We start from the raw sequence: 23,466 nt of genomic DNA, 5'->3' as shown, positions 1-23,466 counted from the left end.
AATCTTCCTGCCCAGCCACCAGAACTCTGCACCTGCTGAGGGAACCCACTTTGATTATTCTGCAGATCCACTTGGATTAGATACTTCCCATTTTCCTGGTCACCTGCAAATCCTTCTGCTCCTTCCCAAACCAAACACTTTTTGTCTCATGAGGAAAACTCAAGTTCCTGCAGCTTCTTGTTGCCATGTTCTACGTGGATTATGACACCCAAACAATTCCAGCTTCTTCAGCAGCTGCCTATGAGAAATCTTCCCAAATATTTTTGGCTAATAATTGATCAGGTTTTCTTCAAGGTCAAGCTCCTCCTTGGCTGTATCCAGTCCCACAACCAGGTTCTCACATCCAGGCTCTATTATTTGATTTTAAATTACCATTTCAACAAGCTTTAGCAAGTAAAAGCTGCCAATTCACATCATCAGCTGATCACCCCACCCTCTGGAATCAGGGGTACCCACCCTTGGAGACAGGCAGCTCTCAGCAGGACTGGAGACTTCCAGGTGTCCCCTCTGACCAACACGGTCCTGTGACCCTCCCCTGGCACCACACACACCCAGGCAGGCCACAGGAACCTCTCACAGTCAGGTCTCCTGCCAGAGAAGGTCCCTAAGGAGCTTCCTGCCTCTGCTGCTCATCCCAGTCCTTTCCCTTAATTTCTGTACATTTGGTGTGCCATGAACTGGAGAATTTGAGGAGTGATTGTTTTTGAAGGAGCATCCACTCAGATCATCCAGTATAAAACAACTCTAAGGAAATACAAATAACCTAAAACATCTGGCAGTGCTTGGGGCAGCTTCATATTTCACTTTAGAGCTTGAGTATCCCAGGCAGGGGACTCCCAGCCCTGCTGGACAATCTGCTCTGGGGCTGATGAGCCTCCCAGGGAAAAAAGTGTTTTCCTGTGGCTGGAAGGATTTTCTCCTGCTGGTGCCCACGGCCTGCCACCCTGGCACTCCCCCACTCCTGACTTTTGGGGTTCTCACCCTCCTGCACACATCTGGAACGGGGGTGGAAGCTCCACAGTGAAGCTGCAGAAGGTGCAAAGCTCATCTTTCCAGCAAACCCTGCCAGTGGCACCACTATAAACCAGTAACCAGTAAACCAGTAACCACCCAGGGCCCCTTGGGCAGCCTCCCCTGGCAGCTCCTCCCCCTCGGGGCTCAGGGCAGGAGCTCCCAGCTCTTCTCTTACCTGGCTGAGGTGGGTGAGGAGGTGGCATCTGGTGGTGCATCATGGGGTAGGGCGGGGGCTGCTGGTGGGGCAGCAGCCCTGGGTGTGCTGGTGCCCCCAGAGGGTTGATGCCAGGCCCGCTGGGGTGCTGGTGGGGCTGCTGGGGGTTCTGGCTGTGCTGCTGCTCCATTTGCTGGCGAGCCCTTAACTCGGCGTACTTCAGCTGCTCCATGTGGAAGTTCTGCCTCTCCGTCAGCAGCTGCTGCCTCTGCTGCTCCAGCTGTGCCAGGAGGGGACAGAGGGCACAGGTGGGTTAGCAATGGCACAGGTGGGTTAGCAATGGCACAGGTGGGTCAGCAATGCTGCATTTCAAACACGCTCCTGCCACTCAGTGGGCTGGCTTGGAAGAAGCCTCCCATCCCAACCCCAACCCAAAAGGAACTGCTGTCCTGTGGATGTTTGCAGCAGGTTCTGGGAAAGGCTCTGGATGAACTCACCTCGTTCTGTCCTAAAACCCCTCAGCAGCACAGCTCGTTACTCACTGAGCTCTGCACTGAGGACTCAGCCCTAGCACAGCTCTGGAAGAAACTGGGGGTTTTTTCTCTCCACCTTCTGCTTGCTGGATCGAGGCAGAACAGGAATCTCAGGGGATTTTCTAGGTAAGCCTGAAGCAGAACGTGTGTGCAGCTGCAGGAGGTCAGGGATCAGAGGCAGGACCCTTCTCCATCCTTTGAGTGCAGGAATTGGAAGTCACAGCAGCCAGACACAGATTTGCACTATTAAGAGCTTTACGTAAAAAACCTCATGTCATTTGGGCCAATTAACACCAAATAGGCTACTTTGATTAATTATGAAGTCATGTAGGGAGTGAAACCTGAGCAATCTGGCCTAGGGAAGGTGCCCCTGCCCCGGGATGATCCAGAAGATCCTTCCAACCCAAACCAGTCTGAGATTCCATGAAAAGGCAAAAAAAGCTGCAGAAAGCACCTCCTGCCACTGGGCATTTGTATGATGGATCAGGTGCCAGTGAAGGAAGTGATATTTGACTTATTCCAGGAATATCGACCATTCCCACATTATCACCGGACCGGGGGCTGCGTGACCGGTTTACAAATATTTCAGCAGTGTTTTAAGGTAGACTCCACAATTCAGCTGAAAAGCAGGTTGCCAAGGAGACTTTCACCTAGCAGGAGTTCTCCAAAAATCCCAAAGCTCCCTCAGTAGCCGGCGCTGGCAGGCTGGCTGCTGACAAGGCAGGGATGGGGAGGGGAAGGCAGCTCCACAGAGCCGGCATTGAGCAGCCCAGATGGGCCGAGCTCATGAATTAAACATGATCCTGGCCGGGTGGAGGCTGCTGCGGGCCCACAATGGCATCATTCACGCTGCCCTGGCTCTTTTCTGCTCTGATATGCTGAGGGAAGCACCAGATAAATCTACCCCACCGGGGAAATGGGGTGTGTGGGGAAACATTCCCGAGGTGGCAGACAGCTGGGAGAGGAATTCCTGCAAATGACCCCAAACAAAGGCTCAGGCAACACTTTTTTGTTCCTTTGAGACCCTTTTGTGGCCTTGCTTTGCTCTCTTCAGGGCACCCCATCCTGTTACAGTTTAAAAGAGTCTTTGCAAGGATGCCCAAACAGCAGCCAGTGCCTGAAAATTCACATTGGAGAACAAAAACCAGGGAAAACTTCCCTTCTACACAATCCCTGTGCCGGGAATGAGGAAAGACTGTTGGACAGAGGAAAAAAAAGACAGAAAGGCAAGTTATGAGCTGGTGAGGCACTCACAAGCTGGTGCTAAAGCTGAGCCAAGCTTAAGCTTGGGCTCTAGTGCAGACCCAAAGCCCTGGTTCTGCAGCAGGCTGTCACCACCTCAGACACAACCTCAGCTGTTCCCCCAGACTGGCATTTAAACAGCTTTTTCCAGGAGCACATTTCCAATGGAAACTCCGTCAGTGACTTGCAGCTGCTCTCCCGTCTCAGTCCTTCCTGCAGCTGGAACGAGGCAGGAGTGAGGCTGAGAACCTCCAGCAAGGTCAGCTCCTGCCACCAAACCACCCCAGAGCTCCTGGGCTGGGAGGGTCTGGATGTCACCCAGGCCAGGGCAGGGTCCCTGGGGTGTGTCCAGGTGGGTTTGGGGTGTCTCCAGCCCCCCTGGGCAGCTGTCCCTCCATGGAGAGAGGCTCTTCCTCCTGCTGAGCTGGAGCTGCTGTGGTTTGCTTTGTGGCCACTGCTCCTTGTCCTGTCACTGGGCAGAGCCTGGCACCTTCTCCTGGCACAGTTTGGGAGATTTGTGTGGCTCCCCTCTGAGCCTTCCCTCCTGCAGCCTGAGCAGCCCAGCTCTGCAGTCTCTGCTCAGCAGAGATGCTCCAGAGCCCTGAGCAGCTCGGTGGGCTCTGCTGGACCCTCTCCAGCAGAGTCTGCCCACAAAAGCCCACCCAGGGAACGAGCTGGAATTCAGGCAGGTGGCTCTGGGTGCCACACCTGACAATGCCCCAATATCCAACACAACTGTGCTGCTGTCAAAGTGCTGCACCAGGAGGGGCAACTACAAGCACTTAATGCCCACTCCTACAACAAATCAGTGTGCTACAGCTTCATCTCCAGCACAGAACTTCCTTTCAGGGGAATTTCCCCATGGAAAGGGTGCTCAGGCCTTGGCAGGGGCTGCCCGAGGAGCTTTGGAGTGCCCATCCCTGGAGGTGTCCAAGGAACACCTGGAGGTAGCACTCAGAGCTCTGGGCTGGGGATTGGGCACAGCTGGGACTCCATGGTCTGGGAGGGCTTTTCCAACCTCAGGGATTCAGGAATTCCTCCCTGAACAGAACCAGCAAAGCTTCAGGTGCCATTAGAAATTCTGAGTTGGCCAAGCTCCACCAGCAGCTCCTGGTTCCCCACACTGAGCACTGGCATTGCTGACACTGCTCAGCTCAAACACAAATAAACGTGTTTTGCCTGAAATGTAACAGCCTGCAGTCTGCAGCACTGATTCCTGTCAACACTCACAACCCCTGCTCCTTCCCTGCAAGGAGAAGCCAGGGCAGCAGGAACGACAGGCACAGTGTGCAGTGGCAGCAAGGAGCTTTTGCTGCTTTAATTATTCCACTAAATATCCACAATGACAGGTGAAAAGAGCGAATTTAACCACCAGGAAGCCAAGAGGGAAAATCTGTATGCACATTTTTAAAAAGGGAAATGTCATATGCCTCAAAAGGAGGGAAAAAAAACCTCCCTGTCACTAATGGAATATATCCCCCAAAGAAAGAATCTGCAGGGAACCTTTCCAAAAGAGTTGGGTCCATTTCCTGAGCTGCCAATCACACACAGACTGAAAGAGCAGAGGATGTGGAGCAATCCAGAAATTCCTGCTGACATCCTGCTCCAAGAGACGTCCACATCTTGTCAAACTCCATCAGTGTGGTTAGGGGAACTCTGCATTGGAAAAGGTTCTCCATGGGGAGGGTGGCCAGGCTCCCAGGCTGGGCAGGGCTCAGGGAATGCCTGCATGATGCCCTTGGTCACAAGGCTCAGTTTTGGGTGCTGTGAGGAGCAGGAGCTGGGCCTGGTGCCCCTTCCAGCCCGAGACAGGGTTCCATGAATGACAAAATTCCATTCAATTCACACATAATGGCAAATGCAGAAATCCCTGCAATTATGAATCGACACAATCCAGGCTGAATCTTCAACACACCTGTAGTAACTGTCTACTCACAACAGGGAGGCAGCTGCACAATAGAAGAAATTAAAAACTGGCCATTCTGACAGAAATGAGATTTTGAGTCATCTTTCAAGCAGCCAGAGAGGAAACACTTCTCCAAAGCCTCTGGCACTACACATGACACAACTGCTCGTAATTCCTGAGTAATCCAGGCCCAGACAGCTCCTCTCCATGTCCTGAGCCCACTCCCTTCCCCTCTCCTGAAGCTGCTGCTGCCTTCCCAGCTCAGGCAAACCCACCATCATCACCACAAAGTGAGGCTGTCACTCCTGCATTCCCCTTGCACCTCCACATCCCACTTCCAGGGCTTTCCCAGGAGCTGCCCCCAAAAACCTGAACTGTCTCCTTGGAAGCCCCTCTTCACTGGGCTCAGGGGGAAAGGCACACAGGGAAGGGAGGGCTCCACCCCTTTCACTCTTGCCAGGGAAAAGCTGTTCTTAGCTCAGACACAATCCATGTGGAAAGGCCACACAAGGCTCAACTCCATGTTCCTGCTCGGAGTAAGGATGAGGAAGCAAATCCAGGATACCCCAGTGTGCTGCTGATGGAATAGAGAAAACACTGGATGGAGGAGGACAGGGCTCAGATGCCTCTCTGGGAGGGAATTATGGATTGCAGCTGAAGGAGAAGGACACAAAGGAGAGCAGAGGAGCTGCTGGTTTTCCAGATGTTGGCCCACAGACCTTGGCAGCGAGAGATTTAATCCCAAATTCCACTTACTGCCTCTTTCTCCCGGTCCATGATGGTTTCCAGCTCCTCAAAGTGGCGAAGTTTTATCTCCAGCTTCTTCATCTGAGTCTCCACCAGAAGGGCCACCAGGGACTTGATCTTCCTCTCCTCCACAGCTGCCAAGTGCTGGGGATGAAACACAGAGGTTGTTCTGTGACACTGGGCACAGGAAGGGGCTTGGAGGGAGGGAATCCTCCAGCTTCAGCCATCCTGTTCCACTTATGGCAGGAAACAGGGAATTAGATCATGAATTTATGCTGGGAACCAGAGGCCCTTGGAAGATTATTAAGGTTTTGATCAAATAAATAGGTGTGAAGGTTTCATACAAGGGGTGTGGAGGGCGCTCAGAGCAACCCAGCACTGGGCACAGGGGAATGCAGATGAGGGAGAAGGAAGGGTCTGATCAGTGGAGTCAGCTGAGGGGCACCCAAAAAGCTGCCAGCAGGACACACACAGGAGGCTGTGACCCGGAGTGACCCCAAACCAGGGACATGGCACTGCCACGTCTTTGCCATTAAAACAGATTTTTCTCAAGGAGAAGGCAAATTGATTTTTACAAGGATTAACTTCATGCCATTTATAGCCACACATAAATAACACCAGAGATCTGTGTATATATATTTGATACATGAGGCAGCCATGCGAGTGTTTCACACCCTCAGAGTGTGACTGTGGTCATGATGCCTTTCCCTGTTGCTGTAAAAAACCTGCTGCTCAGCATGAGAGCAGCCTGAGCTGCACCCTGCCCGGGGCTCTGTGCTCACAGATGTGGCCCAGGACACACCCAAGGGCAGGAGGACACAGGGAAAAGCTGGAGCTCATCCAGCTGCAGCTGCAAACAGACCCCTACCCAAACTGCCTCAGAGCTGGAGGGAACAGCAGTAAAAACCTCCCTGGAACCCTCAGCAGAATCTGAATTTCTCAAAACCCATGTGACACCGTGCCATTTGACAACGTTCACCTCCCTGACCCAGTAAACGTGGGTAAATGCACTCCTGACTCTCTAAAGTGAATTTCAAATCAGGTCTGAGAGAACCAGAGTGACCCCAAGCTCATCCAACACCACATCCCTGAGAAATTGCAGCAGCTGATCCAAAACTGACCAAAGTGCTGCACACAAAATAATGAAACAAAGCTGACAGAACAGGAAATTTCATGTCAAATAACACTGTTTAGTATAATAAACTTGTTTGTATGAAAATTCAGGGTGAAGGAATCACCTGGTGCTTCAGAGTCTTCTACCAAACATTTCACTCTGTTTCACATGTGCAATTTTAATGAAATGGGATGAATATCTGATCAAAGCATGTGCTTAGGTAAAGGACAGGTCTCAAAATACACCTTGGAAAGGAAATTATCCCTGAAGTTTTTCCTAGAGAGACTCAAAGAGACTCAGCCTGGCATTACCCAGGGCTTTCCATGGGCAAAGGACAAATCCCTGCAGCTGAGGAAAATCAGGAACACAAATTCAGAGGTAATTTTAAATGCTTGATAAACCCATCACTGCACCAGCCTCGAGTCATAAGTGAACAAGTGATCCTGAAGGGCTTTTCCAAACTAAATGATTCTATAAAAAAAAGAATCATGGAATGCATAAATGGTTTGGGTGGGAAGGGACCTTATAATCCATCCAGTGCCACCCCTGCCATGGCAGGGACACCTTCCCCTGTCCCAGGCTGCTCCAAGTGTCCAGCCTGGCCTTGGGCACTGCCAGGGACCCAGGGGCAGCCACAGCTGCTCTGGGCAGCTGTGCCAGGGTCTGACCATGCTCATAGCCAGGAATTCCCAATTCCCAATCTCCCATCCATCCCTGCCTCTGGCAGTGGGAGCCATTCCCTGGGTCCTGTCCAGTCCAGCTCTCCTGGAGCCCTGTAGCACCACTGGGATCAGCAGCTTCTAGGAATGATCTCTTCAGTCCCAGCCACCTCAGCCAGGAATTTGGGGAGGTCATGAGATCAGTTCCTGGGCAGGATGTCAAACTGGGAGCAGAACAGTTCTGGGAAGGGGCAGTGATGGATCGAGAGCAGCAGTTCTGCAGCTCCAGCTGGAGCAGAGCAGGAGCCATCAGGGATGCTGTGGCACAGACAGGAAAAAACAGCTCACTTTGGGTGTCCATTGAGAGGAAAATGAGCAGAAGGTACTTAAATTCTAATGGTGTTTGTTCAGAAACCAGAACCTGTGAAAACACATTTCAATTGTTGGTCCGTATGAAATGCAGAATCTCACCCCGAGCATTCATGTTCACCACTTCTCAAACAGCACAACTCAACTTTTAAAAGCCACTGATCCAAAAGAAAAAAACCCAAAAAACTCCAAACAAAACCCCCACTCAATCCCTTGTCTTTAACCCCATCTTCACTCAGAATCCAACTGCAATATTGCTCTGATATAAAATCCTAAGGAAAACAGCTTTTCACATGAGCAGGCCTAGAGTTTATGATGAAGAATTTAATTACTCCCTCAGACAAGACACAGACCACCCAAAGCTCTAACAATGTCTGGCTTTTTAAGGGAGTGGGAAGAGAAATCCCTGCTGAACCTGAATTCTACTCTGAAGTGTCAACCTCCTAATTACAATGCATTATTATTCCCTGTAATGGAAAGCTGAGGCTCTTCCAGAACATTATTATTGCCATAATGAAAAGTGCCATCAGCCAGGTCCCTGCCCCCTCCAACTCCTTATCTCCAGAGGAAGGGGAGCAGCAGATCATCTTCACTTGGAGCAAGTGGCCCTCCATAAAACACAGATTAAAGCTCATGTCTCCTCATACAGAGGTTTTTCCAGCTTGGCTGAAGATATCTGTGAGTTTGATGAACTGAGAGCCACTATGGACTCTGCACTTCACCAAAATACTGAACCTCAGTTTTGCCAGCAATTTGGGATTTTAATGGACAGGGAGCTGTCTGCCATGTGGGATTTTACAGCCTGGTTTGAAAGGTAAGAACTGAAACATCCTCCATCTCCTGGGTTCAAAATGAGGGACTGCACAGGACCCACCATCCTCACTCTGGGGGATGCAGCTGGGGAAAAAGTCTAAAGTTAAAGAGTCAAAGAACAGAGTGGAAAAGTGAACAGAACACACACCACCTCCTTCTAGCCATGGAAATCCATCAGGAATAAACACCCAAGCCTTGCTCTTGGTTTCTGTAGAGCAGGTGGATGTGGAATGTGGTACTGAATCCAAGAGCTATTAAAAAACCCAAATTAAAACTTGGATCCAGACAAATTTGTAAAGACAAAACAGATTGGAAAAAGATACTCTAAAAGCAACGAAAGCAGTGTGGTTCCTGCAGAAGGAAAGGCAAGACAACGTGCAATTAGTAATTACAGGGTAAAGAAAAGCTGATTCAACACAGCTCATTAGAGACCACACACAAACAGGAGTTTAAGGGGACACACCAACGTGCTTTTAACAGAACCCTTAACAAAACACAAGATCATTAAGATGTCTGTGAAAGCTGCAGAGCCAGGACTGAACATCCCTCGTGTCTGCCCCACCCAGAGCCCAGGGATTTTTGTGGAGCCCCGGGGCAGCAGGGGAGGACATCAGAGGGTTTGTGCCCCTCAGCACCACAGCCAGACCTCCCAGCAGCCAAAAGCCCTGCCAAGAAATCACACACACTTCGGGGCTATTCCTTAGGGATGCTCATCCAGTCCAGAATCACCCGAGGATCTGCTTAATTACAGCTGTCCATGATCCCCCCGGGGGCTCAGGCAGGAGAAGGGAAGGCAGCCCTCGAGCACTCCAGGCACAGCCCTGCTGTCCCGGGGAGCCAGGCCAGGCTGTGGCACAGCACCAACCTTGGCTTTGGTGGCAGCAGAGGCCAGGGCAGCAGCTGCAGCTGTGGCCACGTTCCCCTCCGAGATCTCGTGCTCCACTTTCTTCTTCCCAGCCTCGGCCTCCTTGTCCTTGCTGCCGTCAACGTTCTCCTTGTTCTCCTCTGCCTCCTTCTCCTCTGCAAGACATCCCAGCCCAGTCTGTTACACGTGTTCTGGGATGGGAGGGCACCCCACTAATTACTCAGGCACTAATTAACTCATCCCCAGGTCCAGCACTGCTCCCCATCCAAATGCTGACTGGAACTCCAGTTTGAGAGGATCTGATCCAACAAATGGGGCAACTTTAAATGCTTTTCATTCAGCACCTGCCATCAGCTTCCCCTCATCATTTACCAATCAACTCCATCAAATCCAAATACTCCTTATTCTACACAGGGATAACATTCTGAATGTGAGTTGAAGGAAAAAAACAATATATCCATTCCCACACCTGGCAGTGTCCAAGGCCAGGCTGGACAGGGCTTGGAGCAGCCTGGGATGGTGGCAGGTGTCCCTGCCACGGCACTGGATGATCCTTACAGTCCCTTCCAACCCAAACCCTTCCATGATTTTATGAGGCACGGGGGAGATGACAAAAAGAAAAAGGTTTTATTTTATGTAGATGTTGCTACTCCTCAGCCTGTCAAAATCCAGGCTCTGCATCACTTCCCAGGGAAACTGAGCTGAAATATTAACTTGCAAGGGGAGAAGTGAGCAGAGAATCCCAGAATGGTCTGGGTTGGAAGGGGCCTTAAAGCCCATCCAGTGCCACCCCTGCCATGGCAGGGACACCTCCCACTGTCCCAGGCTGCTCCCAGCCCTGTCCAACCTTAAACACCTCCAGCAGTTCCACTTCCTTGCATCCAAAGTGACCAAATGTTGTGGAATTTGGGCAACCCCCCCATTTCTATGACCCACAGGCACTCTGGGGCCGCAGCTCCTCCCCATGCCCAGGGCTGGGAAGCTCAGGGAGGGATTGGCTAGGACTTAAATTTTAAACTGGAGTGACGTTTTTTAACGTATTATTCAAAATAAAGTTTGCATTAATAATATATATATGATATTTAAAACACAATCACTTATTATAACATTTTTATATAAAAGAAAGACTTGAAATTTAAGATGATAAATTGATTAGATGATCTGATGCCTGAGCTCTGCAGGGAGGTTCAGGTGGGACCTGCTGCAGCCCGAGGTGCCAGGGCAAGGTCACAGCTGGGCTGAGGCCTGTGCCAGGCACTCTGGGCAGGGGCAGGGGCAAGAGCTGGGGCAGGAGGAGGGACAGGGGCAGGAGCTGGGGCTGGGGCAGGAGCTGGGGCAGGGGCAGGGGCTGGGGCAGGAGCTGGGGCAGGAGGAGGGACAGGGGCAGGAGCTGGGGCTGGAGCAGGGGCAGGGGCTGGGGCAGGAGGAGGGGCAGGGGCAGGAGGAGGGGCAGGAGCTGGGGCAGGGGCAGGAGCTGGGGCAGGAGCTGGGGCAGGGGCAGGAGCAGGAGCTGGGGCAGGAGCTGGAGCAGGAGCTGGGGCAGGGGCAGGGGCAGGGGCAGGAGCTGGGGCAGGAGCTGGGGCAGGGGCAGGGGCAGGGGCAGGAGCAGGAGCTGGGGCAGGGGCAGGGGCAGGAGCTGGGGCAGGAGCTGGGGCAGGGGCAGGAGCAGAAGCTGGGGCAGGGGCAGGGGCTGGGGCAGGAGCTGGGGCAGGGGCAGGAGCTGGAGCAGGAGCAGGAGCAGGGGCAGGGCCAGGGGCAGGGGCTGGGGCAGGAGCTGGGGCAGGAGCTGGGGCAGGAGCTGGGGCAGGGGCAGGAGCTGGGGCAGGAGCTGGGGCAGGAGCTGGGGCAGGAGCTGGGGCAGGAGCTGGGGCAGGGGCAGGGGCAGGAGCTGGGGCAGGGGCAGCTCTCACCTGTCTTGGGCTCCGCAGCCCCTTCGCCCTCGGGCTCCTTCTCTGCGTTCCGCTCGCTCTCCCCTTCCAGGACCTTCTCCCCCTCCTCGGGCTCACTCTCAGCTTTGCTCTCCACCTGAAAGGATGGGATTGGTGGGACAATGGCAGGGAGAGAAGATATTTACTGTCAGCTTTGTTCATGGCCTTCCAAGGAATTCATTACCACAGTGGAAGAGATCACACTTTAAAGGGCAGCTGCTGCTGGAGCCAGAATTGACAAACAAACCCAAAATGTGAATAAAAGTGCTAAACTGAACCAAGTCCAGTGACCCAGGCCAAGCTGGGTCATTCTGTGGGCACAAAACCTCCTGAACTAAGATCACAGAATCATGGGATGTGTGGGAGCATGCAGATTTCCAAGCCCTGAGTGAGTCTTCCCCACTTATCTCTTCCTGTTTATCAGGGAGGCAGAACTACCTGAAAACAGAGTGGGAAATAACCCCAAAGCTGCACTGATCAGCCCCAGGCTAGTCTGGACTCCTCACCTGGTGAAGGAGACAACAAGAAATATCTCCTGTTGCTGCAGACTCCAGAAAAAAAACCATCTCCATTTATTTGTCAGAAATGTAGCAGGAATAATAATTTAAAAATTAAATTTACATATACAATCAAAATATTAATTTATTTTAATACATATTAAACATCATTATATTAATACATAAACAAAATAATAATAATTTAATTGTGAGAATAATTTAGCAGGTGAATTCAGGATTTAAGTGCCAGGAGCCTCCTGCCAGCAGACCCAAACTCACCTTCTCTGCTGGCTGCCCCTCTGCCTCTGTTTCCATCTTCTCTTCCTCAGCTCCATCTGAGAAACAAAGAGGGAGGGCTTTAGAATTGCCCCCACAGGCACTCCCCACACTCACTCTATTCTGGGCTAACCAAAAGCTGCTGCTCTCCACCCGTGGCATCAGGAAAAGGAGCAGCTGCTCCAGCCCCAAACCAGACCAGACAGGGCCCAGCTGCTGCTCAGGTGACACCAACATGAGGGCAGAAGAGGAATAATAAAGATGATGATGAAGAAGTCACTGTTCCAGGGGCTGGATGGGTGCACCTCAGAGCAGGAGTGCTGGAAGAGCTGGGATTGCATCCCCCGTGCCCTGTTAGGCAATTCATTTATTGCTTTACAAAACACTGATTTAAAATGTTCCTGTAATGCCAGCAGGTGCTGGAGATCAGGGGATAACAACCAGCCATGGAAACACCATGGAGGTGCCTGGATCATGTTCTAGAATCCTTGATATTTGGTGGGATTGCTTAGAAGTTGAAGAAATCCCAATTTATCCACAGCTCTGCAAGGAGGGACAGGAGGAAGCACAACCTCGTGGTCCTGGCCAAGGATTTCACAATTTATAGAGAGGCATTACAGGAGCTTATTTAGATCCTGGACTGGGGTGATGCAGAACTGCTGCTGACAAGCCCTGATCCATCTCTAAGCTTCTGAAGACATCAGCTGCTGCTGGGGGTTCATTTTCAGTAATCCTCATTTTCCTGCTAATTCCTGTGTGCTACACTGAGGAAAAACAAGGTACGAAGTGTTCTTGAACAGCAACACTCCTGTAGAGAGATTTTTACACGAGTCCCTTCCATATGTAAGAAAAACCAACTAAAACATCTGACTGAAGGGTAATAGTTTTCCTTTTGGCCTATTTTAAGATGATAAACCCACTTATCTGAACTATCTGCCACCATAATTCAATTTAGGGAGACTGGGGACATTCTCCCTCACAGGTTTTATCTCAGAGTTAGGATTTAGTGACCCAATAATGTCACAGGGAAAATCTCGATTCGATTTTGTCAGACAGCTCTTTCAAGCCTAGAAGCAGAGTTTCAAACTGGGCTGGAAAGTGTCATTCCTCCTAGGAAAGGGAAGGATTTACAAAGAAAGCTGGATTCAATCCTTTAAGACAAAAAAGGGAGACAAAGCGCAGAACACTCCGAGTGTGCCCAGGTTGGTGGAACTCAAACAAACAAACAAAAAAAATACTGCATAGAAATATCTAATTTTACATTCTAGGGTGGGGGGGATCATTGAGATCATCCCATCCCCACTCTGCCATGGCAGGGACACCTCCCACTGTGCCAGGCTGCTCCAAGCCCTGCCCAGCCTGGCCTTGGGCACTGCCAGGGATAATCCAGGGGCAGCCCCAGCTGCTCTGGCCAGGAGACCACTCCATGGATCATGGGAGGTGTTGAGGGACTGATGCTGCTGCTGGGGAGAAATTCACAGGATCCCAGTATTACTGGGGCTGGAAAAACCCTCCCAGCCCATCAGGTGCACCCTGTGCTTGGTCCCCACCTTGTCCCCAGCCCAGAGCTCTGAGTGCCACCTCCAGGGCACACCTCCAGGGATGGGCACTCCAAACCTCCCTGAGCAGCCCCTGCCAAGGCCTGAGCTCCCTTTCCATGGGGAAATTCCTCCTGCTGTGCCTCCCCTGGCCCAGCCCGAGGCCATTTCCTCCTGTCCCTGTTCCCTGGGAGCAGAGCCTGACCCCCCCAGCTGTCCCCTCCTGTCAGGTAGGATTTCAAACAAACAGGACATCCCAGAAAGACAAACTGCTTCCCATCCACTCTTCAGAGAGGATTTTCTCAAGGAAAAGCACACAGAGCATCTCCAAGTGCTCCCAGACCCTCTTGTGTGTCAGGACACGTTGATGGACACCACCCAAACCCCAGCGCTCCTTCCCTGTTCCCAGGGACAGCCTGGGAAGGAAGGGACGTGTGACACTGAGATTATTGCCAACATCCTGATTTAACCTCGCTCCTCTGGCTCTGCAGCAGCACGTGTGAGGTTAAAACCAGGCTGACAGCTCCAGACAGGTTGTAGTCAATGGGTTTTGAAAAGTGTTTTCCTGCATCAGCTGCAGAGCCCTGACACGCAGCGACAGCACGGTGGCTGCAGCTCCCAGGGCCACCACAGGACAAGGGGACATCAGATTCAATTCTCCATTGTTAGGTTGGGGGGGAAATGAGTTTGCCTGGGTGGAAGCAGGTTTTTGGGTCTAAATCACAGGCTGCTCAAAGGATCCCAGAGCCATTAAGGCTGGAAAAGACCTTCAGGACATCAAGTCCAAGCTGTGCCTGATCCCCACCTTGTCCCCAGCTCAGAGCACTGAGTGCCACATCCTGGGACACCTCTGGACTCCACCACCTCCCTGGGCAGCCCCTTCTAATATTTAACACCTTTTCCATGAAGAATTCCTCAAAATAGTAGAGTCTGGTAAAACTTACTCTGTAATTGCAAAATGAAAGGATGACACAAAGCCCCAAACACGCCTGAGCTTCTGCACAGCCATGACAGAACTGCCTCTGGCCCCTGGCACAGACACAAACACAACTGTACTGATTTTCCTGTGTGATCTAATGAGCTTAATGAAAATACATCCCAGAGGAATTGATCAGCTGGAGATCCCTGTCCCTGGGACAAAGAAAGAAGGCTTGATTTTAAGGAGAGAGCTCCTAAAATCCCTTTCCTCTGCGCCAAAGAAGCTCTTGAACTCTCTTCAGCAAGTTTGATATTGCACCTTGCAGGATGTGGGAATCCAGGATCAAAGAATCCCAGAATCATTAAAGCTGAACACACCTCCCAGCCCATGGAGTCCACCCTGGGCCAGTGCCCACCTTGTCCCCAGCCCAGAGCTCTGAGTGCCACAGCCAGGAATTCCTGGGACTCCTCCAGGGATGGGCACTCCAACCCTCCCTGGACAGCCCCTGCCAATATTTAACAACTTTTCCATGGAGAAATTCCTGCTGATGTCCACCCTGAGCCTCCCCTGGCACATTCTAAGGCTGTTCCCTCTCCTCCTGTCCCTGTTCCCTCAATGAAAGGACATTTCTTAGGTCAGCAAGAGGCAGATGGTTGTGAGCCACCCCAGGACACCTCTCAAAAAAGAAAATCCACTGGGAGATGAGGAATCATCACCTCTCCAAGCCCCTCTTTCCACCTGAGTCAGCAGGTACTCCATTTCTGTGGAAATTTGCTCTGTTTTGCACATTTTCTCCAAGAACACAGAAACTTTTTTTCTAACATGTGAAGAACTCGGAGCTGAGCTCTGCCCAAGCCAGTGACTTCACAGAGAACTTAAATGGACTTCAGGTCAACAAGGAAACCCGTGAAACATCTCCCTGCCAAGAACTCCCTGCGTTACCAAAGAGATGCAGAAGCAGCAGATCCAGAACCTCTGCTGTCGTGAGAGGAACAAACAAAGCTCTGCAAACACAAGTGGAGTCACCTGCCTGAGCTTCAGCTCAGCAAACAGTTTAAGATGCCCTCCAGACACTCCAGACTCCTCTCTTCTCACTGAGGCAACACACAACCTGTCACAGCCAGGCTGGGACATTAATATTTAATTGAGAGGAAATACACGATAGCTGTTAAATATCCCAGCCCTGGGTATGACAATGATGCTGTTATCTAAACCATCATTTACATTTCCCACAATAAATCAGGGCTGCACAGCCACCAGAGCTGCCTCTGCTCCTGCCTCACACAGCCTGGGGGCTCAGCAACAGGGGGGCTCCATGGGGAAGCCTGGGAATGCTGCTGGGGGAGCAGGAAAAGCCACAGCAGCTTCTGTGTGAGCCACAGAACTCACCAGGAGAGGAGTGATGGGCTCAATCCCCTGCTGGTGCAGTCTCAGGCACCAGGGCACACCCAAAGCTGCATTATTATTATTGTATTATTGTTATATTCCAGGCACTGTGGAATCCACTGCTTTAGGAATGCTTCCATCACCTCAGAGTTCTCACCCTGGAGAGCAGCAGAGAAATCTCCCTGCCAAACATGACTAAAACAACTGTGTCTATGTGCTCTCCTTGTGTGTGTAGGAATGAATCAAATCCATGCCCCAAATGGTGAATTTAACCCTCCCCTGGCACTGTTTGCAGGTGATGGATGCAGGAAATGAAACCACAGTCCCTCGCTCACTGGCACAGAGCAGCTCCAGCCTCAGGCCCTCAGGACTGGTGTCAGTGGAAATACCTGTTGGAGTAAGACCTGAAATGCTCAGGTTCCTCCAACAGAGCCCTTCAGAGAAATCAGTGTCATTAGCACCTTGGAAAGACATGAAAAGGCTTCCTAGGAATGATAAAATGATAAAAGGTGTGCTGATATTGCCCTTCTCTGGAGCTGAATCAAACCTGAAGAGCTGGATCCCCTTTGCTCCCCTCGGGCCACTGTCACTGCCACAGCTGCAGAGCAGCTCCTGTCACTTCTCCACAGCCTGCCCTGGGGCAGGACTCAGAAAGGTCCTGGCATTTATTGTGGGGAACTGTTTTAGAGCCTTAGAGCAGATTGTCCAGAGAAATGGGGCTGTCCCTGGATCCCTGGCAGTGCCCAAGGCCAGGCTGGATGGGGCTTGGAGCAGCCTGGCACAGTGGGAGGTGTCCCTGCCATGGCAGGGGTGGCACTGGGTGGACTTTAGGGTCCCTCCAACCCAAACCTTTCTGGGACTATGACAGCAGGAGACAGAGTCCACCACTCTCACCACTGCATCTGAATCACTCCAGTCTCCTCATAACTTCACTGCAGCCTTCACTTTATCAACTTAAAAGGAATTATCACCAGCTCTTACAAAAGCTAACAATGAAGACTTAGAAGAAGAGATTCTTGGGTATTAACTTAAGCTCCTCCAATCTGTTCCAGTCATTTTCCCTTTTCACATTCCATACTGACTATAATTCACTGATATTAAATAGTTTTAAAATTACTATGGAGCTCTGATATAATTTTATTCTTGAAATATAACAACTAATGAACTTTAATTCTAGTATGGAACTTCAGGCAGATCCTTTTATTTCTCCATAGTTGCATTTCAATATAAAACCAGCATTCTGTGATTCCATTTCAGCATGGAGGGAGGGACAGGACACAGGGAATGGCTTTGAAGAGAAAAAGGGCAGGGTTAGACTGGATATTGAGAAGGAATTGTTCTCTGTGAGGGTGGGGAGGGACTGGAATGGATTTCCCAGAGCAGCTGTGGCTGCCCCTGGATCCTTGGCAGTGCTCAAGGCCCGGCTGGATGGGGCTCACCTGGGACACTGGGAGGTGTCCCTGCCATGGCAGGGGTGGCACTGGATGATCCTTGAGGTCCCTTCCAGCCCTGCATCCTTTGATTCTCTGCCAATATAACAGCCAGTGGACTTCCACTGCCATGTGGCAGCCCCAGCAGGTGCTTCCATCCCAGGGATGTTTCCATCCCTGCACAGCTCCGGGGTACAATCCCCGGTGTCCGAGCACAGCCACGGCCACAGCCCATGGCACAGCCTCTGCCACGGACACTGGGGGTCCCCGTGCCCAGCTCTGGGGGGTGGGAGGCACCACAGATTGCTGAGTGACCCAGTTCACTCGGGCTGAGCAGCTCCCCCAGGGACAACCATCTGCTCCTGCCCTAATTTATTCCATTAGTCACAGCCCAGCACAAATCGCATTAACGCCGCCGGGGCAGGGCTGGCCCAGCTCCCCACACTGCTCAGCCACAACTGACTGCGGGCTGGCATCTGCCCGAGACCCCCAGACACCAGTGCCAGGCTCCTCACAGTCCCCGCTGCCAGCTTGGGCACAGACCCTCCCAGAGGAGAGGCCAGAAAGAACCACCCCACACCCCTGGGGAAAACTCTAGCAGCAAATGTGGTCCAGGGGCACATGCTCAGGACAAGAGGGAACGGCCTCAGGACGTGCCAGGGGAGCCTCAGGGTGGACATCAGCAGGAATTCCTTCGTGGAAAGGGTTGTTAAATTTTGGAGGGAGGTTTAGAGTCCCAATCCCTGGAGGTGTCCCAGGAAGGGCTGGAGATGGCACTCAGTGCTGGGGACAACGTGGGCATCAGGCAAAGCCTGGGCTCGGTGACCTTGGAGGGCTTTTCCAACTGAATGATCCTGTGAAGTTCTTACCAACCCACAGTGGCACCTGTACTGGGAGAATATGGGAAAGGGGAACAAAGACTGGAAGAAAAATTCAACTCAAACTGACCTTATTTTAAAACAACTATGAAATTAAACTCAGCCCCAGATGGAGTAACACAGAGATTTGGTTTATAGCTGACTTGTAAATAAACCCCAAAGCTTGTCCTTCCAGCAGAGCTTCAATGCCTGCTGTCAGCTCAGAGGAACAGGGAGCAGCAGATGTTCCAGATGTTTCTCTTCCCTTTCCAGCACACAATGCCACCATCCCAAAGCACCGAGCTGCCTCACAGCAAGTCTGTCCCACTGAGTGCAGAACTGAGATGTGTGACAGAAGGGCTGAGCGGTTTGTTTGCTTCTTTTCTAATTAAAAACTATATTGGTGATTTAAATGGCATTTTGCAATCTAATTTACTGGGTAGTTTTGCACTGGACATTGGGTGCTATAAATAGCAGCCCTCTGTGGGCAGCAGTTGATAACTGAAGAGCACCGAGCACAGCCCCTCGTGATGCCATCCCAAAATCTGGCACCTTGCTCGTGTCCCTGCACAGGGTGACAGCAGGTCAGCTCTGCAGTGCAGGAGCACATCCCAAACCCAGCCTCCCATCAGGCTCCTTCACGTCCTGCTCAGCTGTACCCACAGCCAGACGTGCCTTTTCCTGTCCAGTCACTAAACTCACTGAAATCACTTGTGATGAGCTGAACAAAGCAGGAGCCAACAGGGCTGAGAGGAAGCAACAGTGACAAGATTGTGGATCTGTAACCAAATGAGGAGAGCAAAGCCTGAGCAAGCCCTGGGGATGGAGTAAACTGTGTCTGCTCCTCCTGCTGGGGAGAGCCACCAGGGCCAACAGAGAGGGGCACGCAGGGCTTCACTTCCCAGGGAGCTGCTTTGGCACTCCAGAGCAACGAGGAACCAATTTGCACCAGGCAGGGCTCCAGAGAAGAGACTTAATAGCAGAATAATTGCTGAACACGACAGGAGTCAAACCAGAGCTTGCTAACACACACAGGTAAAGCCCAGCAGAATTCCAGCCCAACCAGAGCCAAGACTGGACTATCATGTGCCAGTCCAGCACTTGATCAGAAATTCCTCTGCTGCTGCCTCCACAGGGAGCAACACACTCAAAGTACCAGCTCCACCCTAAAACCCACTGCCCAAACCCTCAGTCTGCTTTAACACCACAAAGGCAGCATCCTCCAACAGCCCAGTCAATGGAATATCCTGCTCTGGTATTTTTGGTCAGTCCACTCTGTGCATCCCAAGCAACAGCATTTCCACACAGCGAGAGCAGGAGAACAAACTCCAAAAACTCAAGGTAGCCCTAAATTCCTCAGTTCGGTGTCTGAGTCAATCCTGCAGTGAGCAGAATGACCCATCCCCTCCTCCCTACCCACAACTTCCATCTGCTGCTGGAGAAGGAGAATTTGGAGGTGAATTCTGGGTTTCTCTCAGGACTCAGAGGAGAATGCCCCAGGCAGCCCCAGCTGCAGCACTCGGGGGAGGCAGCACTCACCCATCTTCTCGGGCTCCTCGGGGCCCGTGCCAGCGATGCAGCTGCTCTCCAGGCCGTAGGTGGGATCCACCTTCCCAGAGGCTCGAGCAGCTTCCTGCACCTTCTTCACGTGGGCTTCCACCAGCTCCAGGGGCACCTCCTCTCTGACCCGGGAAAACTCCTCTGTGGGACACCACACACAAAGTGAGACATTCTGGGGCTTTTGCAGCAAATCAAGTCACATTTTCTCTGACTGGTGTGCAGGTAAACCCTGGGACAAAGGGAATTCTCAAGTATCCGAGTTCCTTCCTGTCACACAAGGTGGTTGATTCTGTCTTTCATGTGTGATAGAAAAGAGCCTCTTCCCAATTACATAAAATGGTGTTTTATGTGGAAAAACAATGAAAAAATTGAAAGGAACTATTTTATCAAGTGGACACATCCAATACCCACTCAAGACTTGAACATTCTAGTGCAAGATGTTGCAGGAGGGTGAAGCAGGAGGTTCCTTTAAGGCCCCTTCCAACTCAGTCCAGTCTGGGAATTCTAGGATCTCTGGCAAATCATTTCACACAGGTAAAACAGGAAAACTTTAAGATCCCCACTGAATTTACCCAGAGCTGCACTGGTGACAGTGGTCAGAGGAACACCAACCACCAGGTGCAAACACATCAGAGCAGTGAGGGCAGAAGGCAACACCGGCCATTCTTGGGCACTCAGTGGCCTTCTGGAGCCACTCCAACTTCACACAGAGTGTGGCTTGGGAGGGTCTGGATGTCACCCAGGCCAGGCCCCTGGCAGGGCAGGGTCCCTGGGGTGTGTCCAGGTGGGTTTGGGGTGTCTCCAGCCCCCCTGGGCAGCTGTCCCTCCATGGAGAGAGGCTCTTCCTCCTGCTGAGCTGGAGCTGCTGTGGTTTGCTTTGTGGCCACTGCTCCTTGTCCCGTCACTGGGCAGAGCCTGGCACCTTCTCCTGGCACAGTTTGGGAGATTTGTGTGGCTCCCCTCGGAGTCTTCCCTCCTGCAGCCTGAGCAGCCCAGCTCTGCAGTCTCTGCTCAGCAGAGATGCTCCAGAGCCCTGAGCAGCTCGGTGGGCTCTGCTGGACCCTCTCCAGCAGAGTCTGCCCACAAAAGCCCACCCAGGGAACGAGCTGGAATTCAGGCAGGTGGCTCTGGGTGTCACACCTGACAATGCCCCAGTATCCAACACCACTGTGCTGCTGTCAAGGTGGCTCCTTGGACTGAGGAGCCCAGATCTGGACACGACACCCCAGCTGTGCCCCACAAGGACAGCCCGGCTGCAAAGGGGATTTCAGGAGAGCGGAAGAGCTTTTCCTCCATGAGCTGCACCCCCGAATTCCGTGACCACGGAGGAGCCTGGGCCCCGTGGCCGGAGGGGCAGCGCACGCAGGGTGGGGAACGCGGGGTGGAGGGGATGTGAGGGACGGGGCCGGCGTACCGAGGGCGGCCTTGGCGGCGGCCGAGGCCACGCGCGGATCCACCACGGAGGCCAGGAAGGCCACGGTGCTCATGACGGGGTTGCCCGACTGGCTGAAGGGCACGGGCTGGTAGGCCAGGGGCCCCAGCGAGGCGTCCGAGTTCTCCAGGTAGGGATCCTCGATGGGCAGGCGCAGGAAGTGCAGGATGCACTCGTCCTGCGTGCGGCTGCCCACGTGCTCCGACACCTTGTTCCAGTCGTCCTTGTACATCTCCAGCGCCTGCAAAAAGGCAAAACCGGCGGCTACTCGGGGCAAGCGGCGCTGCTGTGGGCAGGGAGATCATCCAGACTGGTTACTGCGAGATGGAGCAGTGAATGGGGAGAGGGCAACTACTCAAAATGGGGTTTTTCTGCTATCAAAATTATCTGCGTAAGAAATGTCAGGATTTCCCTGCGGTGTCAGTGAGGTTGAAGCCACAGGGATCAGAATGAATTGTCAGAAGACTTGGCATTTACTAATATTTGCACAATAGGTGTTTCCCCATTCTGCTTGCACAGACAACTAAATCTGCCTTTCCTACCAAGTCTCACAATCCTTAATTCCCAGCACTCGCCCCCCAAGGAGTCCTGTTCCCTCTCTGAACACAGGAGCTCTTTGGGGCAGGAACAGGATCCATTTCTCTATTTCTAAATGCAGACTGGCTGTGATGGTGAAATCCAGTCTTTAGGTCCAACAGATGCTATGGAAGTGGAAAACCATCAAACAAATAGACCAGGGCAAAAGGGAAATCTATCCCAGATCCTGAAGCCAGGAGAGATCAGCTCTGCAGGAGCTGTGCACAGTGTAATTTTGATTAACATTGAGGATAACAAGTCATTACTGGCTAGATAAGAAACCTGATAAAGTAAGAACTTGCAGATCATATCAAAGACATTAATTCTGAATTTAATTTTTAAACTTCCTCAAGAAATGTCTTAAAACAATTCAACAGCAAGGAGCTACTGAAGGCCCTGCACTAGCTCCTGAAAAACCAACACATTAATCCTGTAAAACCCTCCAAGTCACAGCCTAATAAATTATTACTCCTTAACAAGCCATTTTTTCCCCTGAAAATTGTTTTAGTGCAGTATCTGGACAGCATAAAATAAATACTGACATACCCTGAACCATTAACTTTTACATTTCTGAGAGGACTCATGGTGCAGTCACCCAGAAAAGGCAAAAAACCATTTCAGTTTTTGACAAAAGATGCTCAGTGTGAAAATGAGTTTTTCCCAAGTAAATCCTCCTCACAAGGCTGAGAACTCCCAGAAATCTCAACCTTCCAGGCTGACTTCACTCTCGGAGCAGGGAGGGAGAACTCGGAGCTGGGCTGGATGTGCCAGAGGTCCCGTGGAGAACATGGCCAAGGTGGGAGAGCAGAGCACACAAGGTTCCTGTGCTGGGGCTTTCAGCACCTCCCAGGGACAAGTGGAAGATCCACACTGAGCCACCAGCCTGGTGCCCAGAATTCCTCCCTCTGGGAAGGGACAGGGTACGTACCAACTTCTGTGAACACCAAGACCAGGCTGGATGGGGCTTGGAGCTACTGGCAGAGGGGAAGGTGTCCCTGCCCGTGGCAGGGGTGGGATGAGCTCTAAGGTGCCTTCCAAACACACTGCTGTCCTCAGAGCAGCTCTGAAGCGTTTTAGTATTTGCTCAGTTAAAAGGCAAGCTCTGAGAATTCCTCAAGGACAAAACATGGATCTGCATGGGGCCCTCAGGCACATGGTGGCTGCAGAGGGTCAGCTGAGGTCATGAAAATGTTTGCAAAAAATGCTCCTGTTTGCAAAGCCGTGGCAGCAAACTGGCTACAAGGACAGATAATTCAATCCAAAAGCATCAGAGATCCAACAGGGATCAAACTGGAGAGACGTGCCCAAGCTGCCTCAGTGGGCAGCACTTCCCAGAGTGATTTAAGTTTAAACCTGGCTCAAGTGTCTCTCTCCCAGCCAGCTCTCCCTGCTTAACTTGGGTGGGAGGGAGAACTCCCAGCATGTCTCCAGAAAGCCTCTGGCTCCCTGCTCCTCCCCAGCTGGGTGGGGAGAACGCCCAGGAGCTGCTGAAGAGCCCGAGCAGCAGCACGAGGGGTTGGGAGAGCTCCATGGAGAGCCCTGGGCTGGGGAATGGCCTGGCACAGGCTGTGCCAGCCAGCCTGCTCCCCACCACGGGAATCCACAGCCCCAAACCCTGCCCAGCCCTCCTCCTGCCCCCTTCCAAGGGTCT

The 23,466-nt window shown here is 52.0% G+C and overlaps 1 protein-coding gene across 1 annotated transcript in view; it reads right to left on the bottom strand.

Annotated features, from left to right (window-relative positions):
* Window positions 1-23,466, bottom strand: part of SMARCC1 (SWI/SNF related BAF chromatin remodeling complex subunit C1) — a 64,467-nt gene that overhangs the window by 8,245 nt on the left and 32,756 nt on the right. Inside the window, exons 20-26 of the mRNA XM_077790035.1 lie at window positions 21,222-21,480; window positions 19,787-19,948; window positions 12,121-12,176; window positions 11,327-11,441; window positions 9,417-9,571; window positions 5,606-5,740; window positions 1,190-1,448 (exon numbers count right to left, since the gene is read on the bottom strand). Of these exons, the coding sequence (XP_077646161.1) occupies window positions 1,190-1,448; window positions 5,606-5,740; window positions 9,417-9,571; window positions 11,327-11,441; window positions 12,121-12,176; window positions 19,787-19,948; window positions 21,222-21,480 (1,141 nt within the window). The remainder of the gene's footprint in view (window positions 1-1,189; window positions 1,449-5,605; window positions 5,741-9,416; window positions 9,572-11,326; window positions 11,442-12,120; window positions 12,177-19,786; window positions 19,949-21,221; window positions 21,481-23,466) is intronic.

This window comes from Lonchura striata, chromosome 1 (genome assembly GCF_046129695.1).
Source record: "Lonchura striata isolate bLonStr1 chromosome 1, bLonStr1.mat, whole genome shotgun sequence".
NCBI classification, from domain to species: domain Eukaryota; kingdom Metazoa; phylum Chordata; class Aves; order Passeriformes; family Estrildidae; genus Lonchura; species Lonchura striata.
Note: the sequence above shows the minus strand (reverse complement) of the source record. Positions and strands in the feature narration are given on the sequence as shown.